This window comes from Pleurodeles waltl, chromosome 9 (genome assembly GCF_031143425.1).
Source record: "Pleurodeles waltl isolate 20211129_DDA chromosome 9, aPleWal1.hap1.20221129, whole genome shotgun sequence".
NCBI lineage: Eukaryota > Metazoa > Chordata > Amphibia > Caudata > Salamandridae > Pleurodeles > Pleurodeles waltl.
The window spans coordinates 1126501042-1126518070 of NC_090448.1; the positions used below are offsets into that span (position 1 = coordinate 1126501042).

Sequence of the window (17029 nt, forward strand, 5' to 3'; positions counted from 1 at the left end):
CTGCAGTTGCTTGGAGAGGACAAAGATTGGACTTTGCTGTGTATCCTGCTTGTGAAATATCTCCAAGGGCTTGGACTGAGCTTGCCTCCTGTTAAGAAGTCTCAGGGACATCAAAGACTTCACCTGCCAGCACCTGGGCTCTCTTGCTGAGACCGCTGGCTTGCCAAGTGGTGACACATCCAATCACCAATCCCTAGGCCCCTGGAAGGAGAAGCTAGTAGATCTTAAATGAAAATCCACACATTGGAGCCAAGCGGCAGAAAAATTGATGCAGCACCCACCTCACAGCTGTAAATACGAAGCAGCACCTGCCTCGCAGCTGCAGAAATCGACATATCGCCAGCTCAGCGCGGCTTCATCGCTACCATGTGCCCAGATTTTCCATGCATCGTCCCTGGGCGCTAAAACTTAAACATCACCGCATGGACCTGTGGCTGCCTGCCCTGAAATCGATGCGTCTCTTCCTTGCCAGGAAAGACTTGACGCATCACTTAACTGGCAGAGAAAGAATTGATACACGGCCTGACTTGCGAGTAAGGAATCAACACATCATTCGCTTTTCTGACATACCCTCACCCCTGCTGCTTCATTTTTGACGCATGCCAGGTACTTTGTGCTAAAGCAACGCATCCATTGATTCTTATGGATTTAGGGCCTGATTACAACTTTGGAGGAGGTGTTAATCCGCCCTAAAAGTGACGGTATAGTGACGGATATACCACCAGCCGTGTTACGAGTTCCATAGGATATAATGGACTCGTAATACCGCTGGTGGTATATCCGTCACTTTACCGTCACTTTTAGGACGGATTAACACCTCCTCCAAAGTTGTAATCAGGCCCTAAGACTCTTTTTACTTTAGAATTTGATATCTTTGCTGGTGTATGGTGGATTTTTGCCATTTTGGTCTTGCTTGATTTAGATACATATTGGCTGTTTTTCTAAACTGGTGCGGAGTCATTTTGTGGTGTTTTCACTGTGTTACTGCATGTGTTTGTGCAAATACTTTACAAATTGCCTCTGAGATAAGCCTGACTGCTTGTACCAGGCTATCAAGGGGGCGAGCAGGGGCTATCTGAGCTCTGTATCTCCCTTACCCTGACTAGAGTGAGGGTCCCTGCTTGGACAGGGTGTAAACTGACTTCCAACTAGAGATCCAATTTCTAAGATATGTACTAAAAACTTTCAAAATAAAGGATGATTGTTAATGTACAAAATTAAAGAAATTAATATAAATATTAATATCAAAGCTTCTCACCAGTTATGGACATATGCTGCAGTACATTACGTCAATGTTGCCCAACTGGGCATGTAGCAATGCATTTCTCTCAATACAGAGCATAATAACAGTACCCCTACGTGCACCAAAATACAACCCACGTGGGCATATAAAACATTTTACGTATAAAATTCAGTTAGGAAGCCTCCAAACTAATGTAGACATATAGCACAATTCATGTCTTCCGTATAGCCCAAATGGGCCTTTAGCGATACTCCATTTTTTGTAGAAATCATGAATCTAATACCCCTGTGTAAGTCAAGCATTTCGACAATCCTGAGTGCATATGCTTTCATTCTGTTGGGAGCAAGAATGCTTTTGAGATGTGTGTGTGTGTGTGTATAAAAATATATGTATATATGTGTGTGCATGACAATTAAATAATAAATATATACAGTTATTATGCATGTTTTTCACAATAATTTATATTTATTTGTTTATATTTTGAACTATTTTAAATAATTACATAATTTAATTTATTATAACATTATTTGTTAAGGTTTTTATTTTAAGTCCCTATCTCCATTACTTTCTATGGGAGTGTGTTGCAGTATCAGTGTCTGAACATGGGTAGTGGACTTACTGCAAAAGTATAATTTACTACAAAATTGTAAGATAGTGCTAAAGTGCAGTTTATGAATACCGAAAAGTGGTAAATCTACTCAAAAGTGCAATTTGTGAATCAGGTAATTAGTGTGTGGCTGGTGAATTACTTCCTCTAGGGTGTTTTGTAGTTTACAAGTTTTTCCCAGACTGGAGGTGTCCTGGATCCCTGTGTTGTGCTATTCACTGTTTCCTCTGGGTAGACTGTGCAGTGTTTGTCATTGCTTTGGATATCATGTTGCCGGTCTTGAAGACGATGCCTACTTGAAGCATCAGTCACGGTACATCTATCTATAAGAATGCATTAAATATGATCAGTTGAGCCCTTGATGAGATACACATCGGGTAGTGGTACACTCATCAATATGGTCAGGATGTAATAGGGATAATTCTCACATACAGCTTGATCTAATCTTCATGATGTTTGTCCTTATTACTCCAGAGGCTAATATTAGTCAGGTTGACATACTGCAAAAGGACATAGAAGCACACTGTGCTTGGTGGAAGAGCACATGAGTAAATATTTATAATTTTTGCAGGTGGAAGAATATGTCGGCGAGATCAAAGGAGGAATGAAACCAGCCATGCGGCTCACAGTTATGGGCATTCTGAGTCATAAACCGAGCAGGTATGTTGGTCAGCAGTTCAGTGTTGGGTGTATTGTGGTGCTCAGGGTTACTGCCTTACCTTTAGGTTTGTATAGCAGTATTCTATAAACACAGGTCCACATTAGTACATTATCACCGTACTATCAGACATTCTATGCAGCTATGATGTGTTCATTGACCAAACGTCTTCCCAGTCTAGTGTAAATAATGACCACCGCTAAGTGTTTGACATTTGTCACAATCCACTGGCAGCTCAGTGGCCTTGGTGATGCTTTGCTAAATTTCTTGAGAGGCTGACATCTAAAGCAAAGCCATTACAATTGTCTGGGGCACTTTCCTCCCTCACAAATGGCGGACAGATGCAGTAGGAGTTGTTTTGGATGTACATTTGGATTTGTGCAATGAGAGAAGGAACTTATGTCCACTTATGGAAGATTTCCTGATCCTAGGTATTAACAGCAAAATATTCACAATATGAATTGACTGATGGCCTGCTCTAATCTATCCTACCTGCTAATCTAACCAGCTATGGCCAAAAGGAAAGCCGTACCTTTTCCAGGGTCCACAAAAAGCCAACATTGGGGTGGCTCCTAGCCATGGCAGAGACATTGCTGTCTGAAAGAGCTGTGCAGATATATCAGCCAATCCTGGCCCCACTCTGACAAGGGTGCACCACTGACAGCTAAATATCATGGGCTCCAGCATTCAAGGGATAACCAGTTCCAACTTGGGAAATGCAGCAGAGGCCTGCCACTATCAAACTATGGATCTGATGTAGATATTGGCAGGGTTACATAACAGTGGCTGATAACCCGTCCGCCGAAATCTAAATCCTATAGGACATAATGGAATTTAGATTTCGGCAGACAGGATATCCGTCACTGTTATGTCGTAGTAACTTGTGCACTGAGTTCTAAATCGGCCCCTATGCAGCTTATCCTTAGCTCGTTCCCACACATTACACTGCACGTAGGATTGAGCAGAGCTTGACTCAGAGAAGATACATTATGATAACTATTGATATCTCATCCTATGTTAGTTGTTCCTCTCACATCATCTCTATTTGAGCACACTCTGTATCAGAACCTTTCTTACATTGTCCCCTCCCCTTCCTCTTTGATGGGAGTACCTCCATAATTTTACTATACACCTCGCTGAGACAAAGATGCTTGATAATTGCTCGCACCAACCAGCGCTTCTACTCAAGCAATATGTGCTCATCCCTGTCACCACCAACCAATCAGTGTTCACTCCTCAAATTTGAATGGCCTGTCCCACTTTGTTTAGAGGAAAAAGACATTGAATTATTCATGCTGTAAAAATCTGGACATTGCTTTTGTTAAAGTTTTTACACTCCTAAATGTGTGTGCTACCTAACATTGAGTATTTATAATTTGTATAATGGATCCTGTGCATAAATTCTGAAGTAATAATATGGCAGTTGAGATGAATTTAAAATGACTTACAGAAGTCTGTTTATTAAAGTAATTTAGTTCTGCCACATTTTTTACAAAATGGCATTTTGGATAACATGGAAGCTGTTTTCTCCATCTCCCAGCTCGTCCACTTGTGCATCTTCTCACCCCATAGGCTCCACAGAGGGAAGTCAAAACTGATGTGATAGAAATGTTTCCTAGTGTGTATCTATTGTGGGTGGACTGCCTCATAATCACAAAGTAAATGTTTCTTCAAGGTCCTTCGCTCTAGTTCCGTTGCTGGGCCTATCAATATTTACTGGTATGGGGGCGTGACCAACAAGATGGCCGACGTGACACATTAGCCAAGCGCTCCTGGCCCCTAAATCCGCCAATAACCTGCAGACCCGGCAGATTTGATGACGGGAGCTGGGGAGCCGGGATGAGATGACTGTGGAGGGCACAAATGCCTGAAATTGCGCTGCACAGCCGTGCTAGTGGAGAGCACCTGACACCAACATGGCTGCCGCAGTTCACGAGGTGCGCTGAGCCGGCGGCATCTGACGCGGCAGACCCGGTCCAGGGCCCCCAACCTTGTGGAACCTGGCAGCGAGCGCCCCGTGTGGTGTGGATAGCCTGCTCTACTCTCCCTCCTCCCCCCTCCCTCTTGGTTGACGCTGAGCTGTTGGACGCCGCCCCGGTCTTGGGGTCCCCTCGCAGCGACCCAGCTGGAGACAGGGAGCTGTGATAAGGGGGCTGTGGAGTTGCGGCGGAGGGACTGCATTGCCGAGGGAGATGACGGTGAGTGAGTGGGCGACACCTGAACTGCTGATCGGTGCACTAAGAATGTGGCCTACCTGGACTGCGCGTTGCACAGCACCGACTGGAGAAGCTCTGAGCTGAGCTAAGGAGAGGAGCTGGGGTCTCTGAGGTGAGGCTGGAGCTCTGTCTCTGGTTCAGATGATCTGGATGATGTCTACCCCCCCGCCTGGACACCACCCCACAGGCCTCCTGGCTGCGGTGCTGACTGCAGAATTGAGGAGCGCCCCGGGAGGTGCAGGGGGCCGAGTCACCTGCATAGTCCAAACTTGTGGCGCAACCTGGAGTCGCAACCGCTGCCGGCCCCACCTGGTGGGTACGATACCATGGGGCTTGGGAGTGAGGGGAAGCACGCCGAATAAGGGGACCTCACATTCTGCATGCTGCCCATGACGCGATCGCCGGAAATTAGAGAGATCGGCAGAGGCCGGTGCTGTGGGCCCTGTACACTATGGGTAAAGACAGATCGAACAAAGGTGCACTGCAGACAAGGATGGATCAGTTCACGGCCAAGAGTGCTTGGAAAGAGAACCTCCTGGACCTACAGAGAAGGTGTGCGAGTCCACCGAGACCAAGATCCTGGCAGCCATTGAGGTCTCTGGACAGGCGGTGCAGGCCTTTTGCTGAGAGCTGATCTTAGGGTGGTAGCGGAGTGTTTGGTTGCCACTGAGCAGCAGGTGAATGGCATGCAGACAGACATAGACGCTCTGAAGGCCACTCTATCCACTCTTGAGGCTAAAATGCGCAGACTGGTTGTGAGGGCTGATGATGCGGAGGGGAGGGCACGGAGATGTAATCTGCGAGTTGTGGGCTTCCTGGAGGGAGCGGAGGGGACGGCCCCGGAGACCTTCCACAAGGACTGAATCAGGAAGACAATGCCCACAACCCCACTGTTGTCTGTGTTTGTGGTGGAGCGAGCACATAGAGCCCTAGCCCCCCACCCGCCACCACCATGGGCTCCCCCAGACCGATTACGGCCAATATTCTCAATTATAGTGACCGCAACATTATCCTACAGGTAGTATGCAAACACAGTGATCCCACATACGAGAATCACACTATACACTTCTTTCCTGACTATACGAGGGCGGTCCAGCTCCAAAGACAATCATATGTAGGCGTTAAGCAAAAGTTAAAAGAAATGGGGTACACCTGTATGCTACTATACCCAGCCAAAACTAAGGTCCTCCACGCCGGCCTCTCGCACTTTTTCCAAACACCAGAAGCATTTTAGGACTGGCTGGAACTCAGAGGGGTGAGTGACCCCCGGAGACTCCCCATAGAAGAGGCTGCAGAGAGGACTAGGGCATCGGAGTTTCGCAGGTCAATGCAGGCAGGAATAATAGACGCCACCGTACCAGCCGCTGCAACAGGGTGATAGTGTGCCCAGATGGCACCCTGAGCCCGGAGCGAAAGAGACAGGATCCTGAGGAGACTATTGGTGGAATCTGTCACCTCAGGGACATCCTCATGTACTGGGTCGCTACGGGGTGAGGAGGGTCCAACCCCAGACTTAGACAATGCCAACACCTGGTGGCGGCAAAGAGGATCTGTGAGTTAATGCTGTGACCGGGCCCCTGCCATGCTCGGAGAAAGTTAGCTCTTTCCCTTCCTCCCTCCCTCCTCCCTCCCTCCTCCCTCTCTTTTTCTAGCTGCTCTGTCTGCGCTGGGGGCAAGTGGAGACTTGGACGGCAACAACTAACAGGGATGGGGCAATCTTACAAGCTCACTTCCCTACTTTAGCCACTTCTAACCCCTTACCTTTTAATCCTTCTAATCATCTATGAGGCTCCTGCCTCTTATTCTTCTATGATCTTTACTGTAGCGATAAAGTTTAGATAATCAAGAACAGTGTGTGTGTGGTCTGGATGGTTGTGGGAGGGGTGCTGGAGAGCTGCTTGCAGGCCAAACCATGCCATCCTGAGCTGATACCTGCTATCGAGTGGGGGCAGCGAACTCGCTCCCCCCTCTCGATCTCTGGAGTAGATAGCAGGACTCACACACAGATTGGGCAGACACTAGTTGTTCGGAGGTGTACCCGGGGAGGGATGTGGGTGTTTGTATGGGGTTCTTGGTTGATGTTGGAGTTACGTTTTATTAAACTTGGTGTACTGCATGCATTGTAACGAGAAGAGAGGTTTGCTCTATTCTGTGCGCGCTTGGCTGATGTGCGGGGCCCGGGCTGAGTGGGGGCGGCAGACGGGGGCGGCGCTGCGACTGCTGATCAGAATAGACCAAGTCTAGTGCGAATCATTACATGGAACGTGAGGGGGTTGAACTCCTTTGTAAAACGCTAGAGTACACACATACCTCAGATGCATACGTGCACACATTGCTGTCCTGCAGGAGACGTACTTGATGGACACTGAAGCACAAAAACTATAGAAAAAGTGGAGGGGACAGTTATATTCAGTACATATTCGTCCTATGCATGGAGCGCAAGCAATGTGGGATAGGGACCTGGGAACTCAATTAACAGACGAGGAATGGAATAGGGCCTGTTCGCTAGTGCAGGAAGGGACTAGCAATGCTAGATTTTAGCTGACACAATTTTACTATTTGCACAGAGCATATTTGACACCACAATGCCTTCACAGAATATTCCCAACATGACCTGCCGTGCGTGCACGCTGCGGCATATACCCAACCACTTTTTGGCATGTCATATGGACATGTAGCTCCCTACAACCCTTCTGGAGCCAGACAGTACAGATGCTGAAGGCTGCAACGACTGTGAGAGTGAAGGTAACAAAGCGGCACTGCTTGCTGGGATTGCTCCTCATCCCCGAAAAAGGCATACAGATTTGCGCAGCTGGGGCTTGTACTGGCCAAGAGGCGCATTCCATCCAGCGGGCTAATCCCAACTCCCCGACGTATGATACCTGGCTGACTGATCTTCTTGAATGGGTGACTGCTGAGCCGCAAGATACATACGGATGAGCATGCAGAGCGGGATTTGGAGGCCTGGAGTGGTATGATGGAGGGGTTGCATGGGGAGACCGAGGTGGGAGATGGGGGAACCTTGGCGAACGAATCCCAGTATCTGAGTGCTGAGATCGACTAACCCCATGGGGCCAGAAATTAGTGGTTGCGGACACGAGGCTTAATGCGGTCGGTTGGCGCCTTGCCCACTCTTCTTCCCCCCAACCCCTTGGGGCTTCCCTCTCCCCCTCGCTCGACTTGGTTGTATGACTGCTTGCTGGGTGTCTGCTCTTCCCTCTGCGGGCCTTGGCCACCCTCTTTTTGTTGTCTAGGCCGCTGGAGCACACTGTCGGCTCTCTCTGCATGCTTGAACCATGTAAACATGCACTGCAGTATCCCCATCTAGTTGTCGATGTTCAATGTACTATATAATGCGATTGTACTGATCTGCCTACTCACCTCTGCTACAATCGAAACCTTTTACACTCAGAGATGGACTATCATGAAGGTACTCATGCCCAATTAAAACCTATCTACTGAACTCTAACACACTTGTCGGAGAGCCCAGATTGGCAGCACGGATACCGAGGAGGTGCTCTGCTTGGAAACCCGGGTGGAGCTGCCTTATCATCTATATGCTTATGGTATACGGTACTGTTTTGAATGGTATGCATATGTTTGCCTGAATACATAAAATTGGGGGGGAAAAATAATTTTTTTTTTTTACTAGTATGTGGTTTATTGGTTGTAATGGTTCATATTATTGTGCACATTCCTGGTTAAAACAGTGCAGAAGCTGCTTGACGTTTTTTTAAGTGGGTTAGTTTTGTAAGCATTAGAATTACAACAGGCACTGTGATTTATCCAAAATGTGTTACTTTTGAACATGACACAATAAGACTGAGTTTCTTTCTAATTTGTTATGGAAGAATTGTGTTTTAGAACCCCTTGGCTTTGGGGGTGAGCCAGAGATTTTCTAGAACACCTTTTGGCTAGGGATTCTGTCCAATTTTTTATGATTTTGCTTTCAGTTTGGGACTTCTGATTTTAAACTGCTCTGTACTTTGCATTTGAGTCTTCATTGCATCCATTTAGTCTTTACTGCTCTATTTTGAGATTTTATAACGAAACCCTTTAATTTGTCTTCTGACCTAGACCACATTTATTGATTGGTTCCACTTGTTTGTTACTCTGCTAACTAATATTGGGTCCGATGTTGGTGAAGGGTGCCTTTTAACTCAATATCAACCCCAGAGCAGAACCACCTGAGATAATATTAGGATGATTTGAATTTTATGGTGTCATGAGTTTTGGAGTATATGGTTCTGTTCCCACACTTTTATTTAAGGAAAACCCTAACAGGCAACTGAGTCAATAAAAGTGAAATAGAAATGAGGGGCAACAGTAGTTAGCAGTACACATACACGAGATCCAGTGAAACAAGGGGGAACTAATTGTTCTAAAAAAAAAGTGGAGTAGCCATCCTTATTAACATTAAAAGCTTGCTCACTCATTAGGTATTTAGAACATAGAAGGACCTAGAAGGCAGTAATGATTTGCTGTAATAGGACACTAGATACAATATTCATAGTGGGCTCCTTCTGTCATCTCCCTGTCCAGACAGTTGACTGAACTCTGCAACATGCAAGTAATACTCGGTGTGACTTGTACTTGGTGATTGACCCCCTCATAGGTAAAACGAGTCCTTTGACTGCTATAGGAATGACAGGGCATACTCAGCATGTGGCGACTGTCGAAGTCCATCGAGAAGGGATGTACTGTTCTTTCCCTGGCACACCCACGTCATCTCATAATGAATACTTTCTGGTTCAAGATCATTTGATATCAAAAGGAACACTATGCACGATATTAAAGGTGAGGTGTTAGTTTATTCAATTATAGAATGTAGCTTTATAGAACCCTGTAGTGGGCTATACTGGCCATTAAAGGCCCGCTCCAGCGTTAAAGCCCCCCTGATGGGGCTGAATGTTCTAATTAGTAAAACAAAGGCCTCACGAAGCCCGAGGGGGTTGAAATCCCCTGGGACCTGTAAGGCCTTTGATCGCAGCTGTTGCTGTGAAAGAAACTTTGGCATGTTGGAGCTCTGGGATTATACCAGTCATTAGAAGCCTAGAGCTACTTCTTTATCTCGACTGGAGTGTTCAACATTCCAGTTTTGTAATATAGCCTTATAGCCTGCCATAGCAAACTATAGCGCCAACTAAAGGCCCTCTACAGGGTTAAACAAAGGAGCAGGACTTTAATGCCTGTATAGCTCAGCTACAGAGGGCTATAAGGCTATTAGAACATTCTTCCACTAGAGGGCAGAATGTTCTAATAAATAAATCAAAAGGCTCATGGAGCCGATGGGGTTGAAATCACCTCGGGCTCTGTGATGTCCTTGTTTACTGCAACAGATGTGAACTCCAATATTGGAATGTTGGAGCTTCAGGCTTCTACCACCATTAGAAGCCCGGAGCACTCCATTGTTTCCAACGGAGTGCTCAACATTCCAATGTTCCAATATAGCCTTAGAACCCGCCGTAGCGGGCTCTACCCGCTATTAAAGGCTCGCTCCCGCATTAAAGGCCCGAGCCGAAGGCTGGGATTAGGTGACAAACTGAATATTATCAATTGAATCTATGGATTCAGTTACATTTTATATTTGTATGAAACAATCCCATCAAGTGATCCGAAAAACGTTTCTATTAGATTTTGTTTTGTTTTTAATGAGGAACTCCTATACTTCTCTCCCACTTTCTTGCCCCGTAATGCCTCGTTCCTCTTGCCTTTTTCCACCTCTACAGAGTTGTGTGGATGGTTTAACAAAGGGAGGCCCGTTTTTCTGCCACGCTGACCCTTTCCTTCACCCACCGTTTTTTCCAACACATTTTTTTCCCCACTCTCTGCTGCTCCCTTTCAGCTCCATTTCTTTGTGTTTCTCTGTTCCTTCTCCCCCTTTCTCCTCCTTTTTTGTCTGTCTCCTCAATGTCTCCCTCTGGCTTCCTCCACCTCTGGTATTAGTGACCTGAACTTCCACCTTCCTGTCCTGTGATGCTCAGATGCACCCAACGGCTAAATGCAATGAGGCACGTTTGTGCTTTATTAATTTTTCAAACTATTTATGATTGCTTACTTATTGATTTTAGAAATCAGTGCTTAATTTGTGCTTGTTGTTTCTGGTGCTGAGCACTGGCACTTATTTTTGAGGGCCGGGGCTTATTCTCCTGCCTCAAGCATTTGCTGCGAGCAAAAGACACATATGGGAAAGACGGAGGAAGGGAAAAACAAAAAAGCGTCACAGTGGGAGAAACCACAAAGCTGCTGGAGTGAGCTGAAGGGGCAGGGAGTGGCTGTAAATGGATTGAGGAGACCCGAGATGGCTCCAGGATTACGCTTCCTCAATATTCCGTGTTCCCACATTTAATTGCAGGAGCCGCGAGTTCAAGAGGAGGGCTTTGGGGACTGGCCCGTTTTTATTTACAATTTAAGCACTGTTAGAAACTACGATTATCGTTGGGTATTTAAGTGACAAGTCTTTCTGATCACTAAAGTGGAGTCGGTCTGTGATTTTCGTTTTGAAAAATGTTCTTCTTCCAGGCATACCTTTCAAAATGTAATACTTTCTGGAAAGATTTGTTTTGAAAATAGTGTTTTTCAGTGAGCCTTTGAACATTTTACGTGCATTCAGATGAGATTGTCTCAAATCACTGCATTGTAATATACCAGTCATGATTTCCCCATCAACTCTAAACGTTAATGCTGGCTCTGATATCTTTCAGCCTTACAGTCAGTTTGTTGTGCAATCCTGTCGACCCCAAGGCGGACATAGCACTTCAAATGACAGTCAACTTCCAGGAGCGATCAATAATTCGAAATGCAAAAATTGCAGAGGAATGGGGCACAGAGGAGAAAAATATACAATACTTCCCCTTTACAGCTGGAGAACATTTTAAGGTAAATGAAGGGATGTTAAGTTGGAGAAATATAGTGGGAGACCAACACAGTGAATATGCAAAGCCACACTTTCAGTTTAAACATATGGTATTTATTTAAAGTGAAAAATCACATTGTTGTTTCTGGGTACCTCAGTGTCACCAGGCTGCACACCACAACAAATAACAGGCCTGGAAAAAGACAAACCTATAAGGTGGTGGATTCTTGCACTATTGCTTCCTGGAGTTGGAATGACTAGTAATGCTGTTGGACTGCTGACCTGCCTGCTTCATATGCTGTTGCATTTTGAAATATTTTTTTACCCTGTACTGTGAATAATTGGAGTATTGTGGCATGAAAAAGGGTCATCTTCAACCATGTACAAAATGGTGACATTTAATCTATCCTTTGATGTGAAAGCAATAATCTGTGGGATTAGGTCTGTCGGTAACATGATCTATGCCGTGCTGGTCCTGCCTTTGAGTGTCTTGAAGCATCCTAGGGTGGTCATGGGATCCAGGCTTGCCAGGTGTAAAGCACTGCAGGTTCTAATTTGAGTGGGTTTGCTATTTTCATGTGCTTTACCACGCATATATAATTCTCAGTGCCTTCAGGGTCCAGCGTATGACCCTGAATTGAAAAGACAGATCCCCAACACCGGCCATTTCCAAAGGCTGACCTAGAATCCCATAGAAAGTGTCAGATCTACATTTGTGTAGGTGGTAACTACACAAGCCAAGGAGTTTGGTTTCCTATCTGATAAAGAGTTAATATTTCTGAATAAATACAATATGCGTACACTGTCTTTTACACTTTTCCAACAATACATGAAGATATGAATCATCCGTTAGGAAGATCCATTCTTTCAGGCTGTCATTCCATTTTCCCTTAGGAGAGTACATCAATGTCTTTATCAAGGACTGTGTCCCACAACTGGAGGCCCATGTAAGGGACTGTACATAATGGTCAGTCTCTTTGAAAGAATGCCTTCTGACGTCAACACTGGTCTTTTAGTTACCCTGGACGTTGCCTTACTTTATACTAACATCCCGCTAGAAGAAAGCATCCTGATAATTGAGAAACTACTGGTAACTTGTTTCCAATTGAGGAGAGTTCCTACTGATTTGATCATTTTTTTATTATTGCTTTACAGTGTAACTATTTAAATACGACAGCCAGTGCTACCAGCGGTGCTTAGGAACCACCATGGATGCTATGTTTGCACCAAATCTGGCAAATATCTTTGTTGATGATTTCACTCACAAGTTCGTTCTAACAGAAGCTAACATTTATCGTTCCAACATAAAATGTTGGAAATGATACATTGAAGATATTTCTCTTATTTGGTCTGGGACAGAAGATACGTTTCAAAGATTTTTAGAATACTTCAATAGATCACAAAAAGACCTTTTTTCTCGAGATAGAACAGAGATTTCCTTCCTTGATTTAATTATCAGACAGGAAAATGGGAAGTTATATGCCAACTTATTTAAGAAACCAAGGTAGCTTCCATCCGAGAGCATTGAGAGATGCCCTTCCGTTTGGACAGTTTCTTAGACTCAGGAGAAACTGCACTTACAAAAATGATTACTTTAGAGAGGAGAACCTCTTTACAAGAAAGACTTCTTAATAGAGGCCATCCTAAAAAGACAGTAAGATCCTTAGGTCAGTTAATCTTTATTCGGTTATACAATACAACCATAAAACACATAGGGGGTCATTCCCGGACCGCCAGAGTAGGGGACGGAGGAAGCCCCGCCAACAGGCTGGCGGTGCTTCTGGGGCTATTCTGACAGCTGCGGTCAGAAAAGGAAGCCGGCGGTTTCCCGCTGGTTTCCCGCTGCCCCTGTGAATCCTCCACGGCGGCGCTGCAAGCAGCGCCGCCATGGGGATTCCGACCCCCTTCCCGCCAGCCTTTGTTCTGGCGGTTTTCACCGCCAGAACCAGGCTGGTGGGAACGGGTGTCGTGGGGCCCCTGGGGGCCCCTGCAGTGCCCATGCCACTGGCATGGGCACTGCAGGGGCCCCCTAACAGGGCCCCACATTGATTTTCAGTGTCTGCTTGGCAGACACTGAAAATCGCGACAGGTGCAACTGCACCCGTCGCACACCAGCAACTCCGCCGGCTCCATTCGGAGCCGGCTTCCTCGTTGCTGGTGCTTTCCCGCTGGGCGGGCGGGCGGCCTTTTGGCGGTCGCCCGCCAGCCCAGCGGGAAAGTCAGAATGACCGCCGCGGTCTTTTGACCGCGGTACGGTCTTCTGGCGGTTCCCGCCAGGCGGGCGGCGACCGCCGCCCGCGGGGGTCAGAATGACCCCCATAATAATACAATAGAATTAAAAACATACAAAAAATCGTAAAACATAGATAAAAATCAACGTATAGCACATATAAGGAAAGACTCGACTCCACAACAAACAAATTCATCAGGTACCATGAGCAAATAGAGATAAGCTTGGTGGCATTGTTGGGGCGTGGCTTGACGCTGATGGCGACGGTGGAAGATTGAGGAGCTCCTGACCCCGAGCCCCAACCTGGGACGTCATCCTGTAGTGCAGCCGGCCCCCACATGCATCCGGAGAGAGAGTGTAAGGGTCCCCCCTTTTTGAGCTGGAGCAGGCAGCGGAATGGGCCAAAAAGCTGAGTAGGACCGGACGGAGCTGCACAAGATGGCGGCTGCTGCTGCTGAGATCGGGGCACAGTGAGAAGGCATGGTGGCATGGAGGCAGTGGCGAGGGCCTGTACACGGCTTGGATGCGATGAGGGCAAATGCGAGGGATATGGGGTAGCTGTGGCAGTACTGGAGAGTGGCCCCTGCAGGATCGGTGTACGGCGGAAAGAGGAGAGCAGGCCCTGATTGGCGGAGATGGGGAGATGGGAGGATCAGGGCCGCATCCCAGCAGTGAGGAGGTACGAGGGCGGAAGTGCTGCCAAGACCCCACCAAAGCAGATATATGGTCCTGGCTGGGGCAGGAGGCAGGGACCTGGAGAGACTGCGGAGAGCAACAGGAGCGAACACAAGGAATCAGCCCGAGGAAATGGAAGCTAAGACGCTGTTGAGATGGCAGGGGGACTACGAGGAGGGCCACAGAGGCAGTGCTCCCCCCTCCTATGTCTTAATATTTGCTTACCGAATGGGGACTTGAGTGTTGAGGTGGGGGCAAGGAGGAGAGGGGAAACCAGTGCCCCCCTCCCGAATTTGAAGGCGAGTGCTGGAGGGCCCTTGGCCCCCGTGATTTGGCAGAGGAGACTAGGGTGCTTCTGACTGTTCATTGGAGACTTGGTCCCCCTGGGGAGGAAAGTAATGGCCTCTACCCTTGGGGCGGTGTGGCAGGGGGAACAGTTGGAGAGTTATTAAACTACAATTGAGTGGGAGCTACCCCCCCTGCTATGTTGGGTATGCCTGCCCATTGCGCCATGATTGAGAGGCACTGGCTGGCGGTGAAGGGCAATACCTGGAGGTTGGTGCTGATGGCAGAACCTGAGGCGGCATTGTAAAAGACCCTTGCTCTTCAATATAGGCAATAAAAACCTACGCCTAAAAGGATCATAAAACTCGCAAAAGAAAGTAAAATGGAGCTGGGTCTGTGGAAAGCACCATCACAAGGACATATAAGAATACTCTCTGAGTCGTACTGGCCAAACGAAAAGCACAAATGACATCTAATTGAACCAAGACGAAATTGAGTAATAAGCAACCATTCCCACACATTTTGAACCACCAATAAATAAAACTCAGGCCCCGGGTACATCTTAGTCATGAGAAAATCCTGCACAGACGGTTTCACTAGTTTAGTAGCTTCCCTTTTGCCCGCTATAAGTTTGTTAAATTCCTCCTTAACCCAACGCTTATCAGATCGTCTTAATGACTGTGGGGAGTTAAAAATCTCCGGGCATCCCAAAATCAAGGCAGTGCTTTTAATATAGTGTAACCAAGGGATGGCCTGTCCAAATTCACAGGCCGAACAGTCAAGGATCACCTCCCTATTCAGGGAGGCACGCTCGTTGTTCCAGACAGAAATCTACAAAAGAAGCGGAGCAATCTTGATACTGTCTTCTACAAAACCCAAATCCAGTTCCTCATGCAGACAGAACCCAGGGATATTGGGCCCAACTCCTAAGAAACTTCTGCAAAGTCGGTTCTCTTCTTTTTGAGGGACCATGCTGCAACAATACCCCCAAAATGAGGCCCCTACAACAAAACCGGAATGCATTTACGCCTATACACATAGAGTAAGGGTAACATAGTCTTGTTCCCAAACCTGGCCAAAAAATCAAATGTAGCACCCACTGCAGCGTTAAAACGTGAGCAGCGCCTACAAATGCAGAGCTCCAAGTACTTTATTATCAAAGGTCACCCCAAGATAGGGGAAATCATGAACATAGCTCATTATTTGCCCATTTTTAGACACAACATCTAGTTTGCTCTGAGGCTTCCCGCAAACCACATAATGGGTTTTGCCAATATTCACTTCCAAATCTAGGCTGATCATAAACTCCACAGAAAAATTCACCGCAGTTTGTAGATCATAGTGCGACGCAACAACACTGCATCATCGGCATAGACCAGAGATGGCACACTCTTCCCATTCATTTTAGGAACATCCTTACATCTTTCCACAAGGAAGTCATGCAAACCATTAGTATACTAAAGAAATAGCATGGGGGCAAGAATACAACCCTACCTCACCCCTCTGTTGAGGGTGAATGGATCTGTACATTTGCCCTTTAACCCATAACTCACAGAAGCATTAGTTCCAGTATGGAGCTTTCACAAGAGATCAACAATTGAGCTCAACAGCCCCATCTTAGATAACAAACCCTTAACGCGATTTACCCTGTCAAAGGCACAGCTAAGGTCTATGAATGCCAGGTAAAGAGTTCCTTTATTTGTGATTGTGTATTTGCCAATAGGTAATAACAGATTTAGGCACTGTTCCTGGGTCCCCAGCCTTTCCCTGAACCCATACTGAACCCGGATCATGAGATCTTGTTCCTCCACCCAGCTCTCAATGTGCCGCAAAACAATACAGCCCAAAATTTTCCCCAAAGAATCTAACAGTGAGATAGGGCGATAACACTTACGATTCCCTTTTTTGAACACCAGCACGATGCAGGCACATTTCCACGAAGAGAGAATCCCAGAAATCATAGCAGCATTTAGTACATTTACAATAATGGGAGCTCAAAACTGAATATTTCCTTTGTATAAATCCATCGTAATGGCATCCGGCCCAGGAGCTTTGTGTACTGGACTCTTCTGTAAGGCAACAACCACCTCATCCAGGCTGAACCTAATGAGCAAACTCTGACCAGAGTCACCCGAGTCCACCTCAGCTTCCCTAGAAGTCTCAGGAGAGTAGATGCTGCGAGAATGATTTACCCAAATAAAGGGTGGAATATTGCATCCAATCCCCCCAGAAGTTCCTGTGGCGAATCTTCCCCTGTTG

General features: G+C 46.5%; 1 protein-coding gene across 1 annotated transcript in view; it reads left to right on the plus strand.

The window, feature by feature from the left end:
* Positions 1-17029, plus strand: part of LOC138260415 (galectin-related protein-like) — a 47774-nt gene that overhangs the window by 12386 nt on the left and 18359 nt on the right. The window contains exons 2-3 of the mRNA XM_069208875.1: positions 2422-2510; positions 11429-11603. Of these exons, the coding sequence (XP_069064976.1) occupies positions 2422-2510; positions 11429-11603 (264 nt within the window). The remainder of the gene's footprint in view (positions 1-2421; positions 2511-11428; positions 11604-17029) is intronic.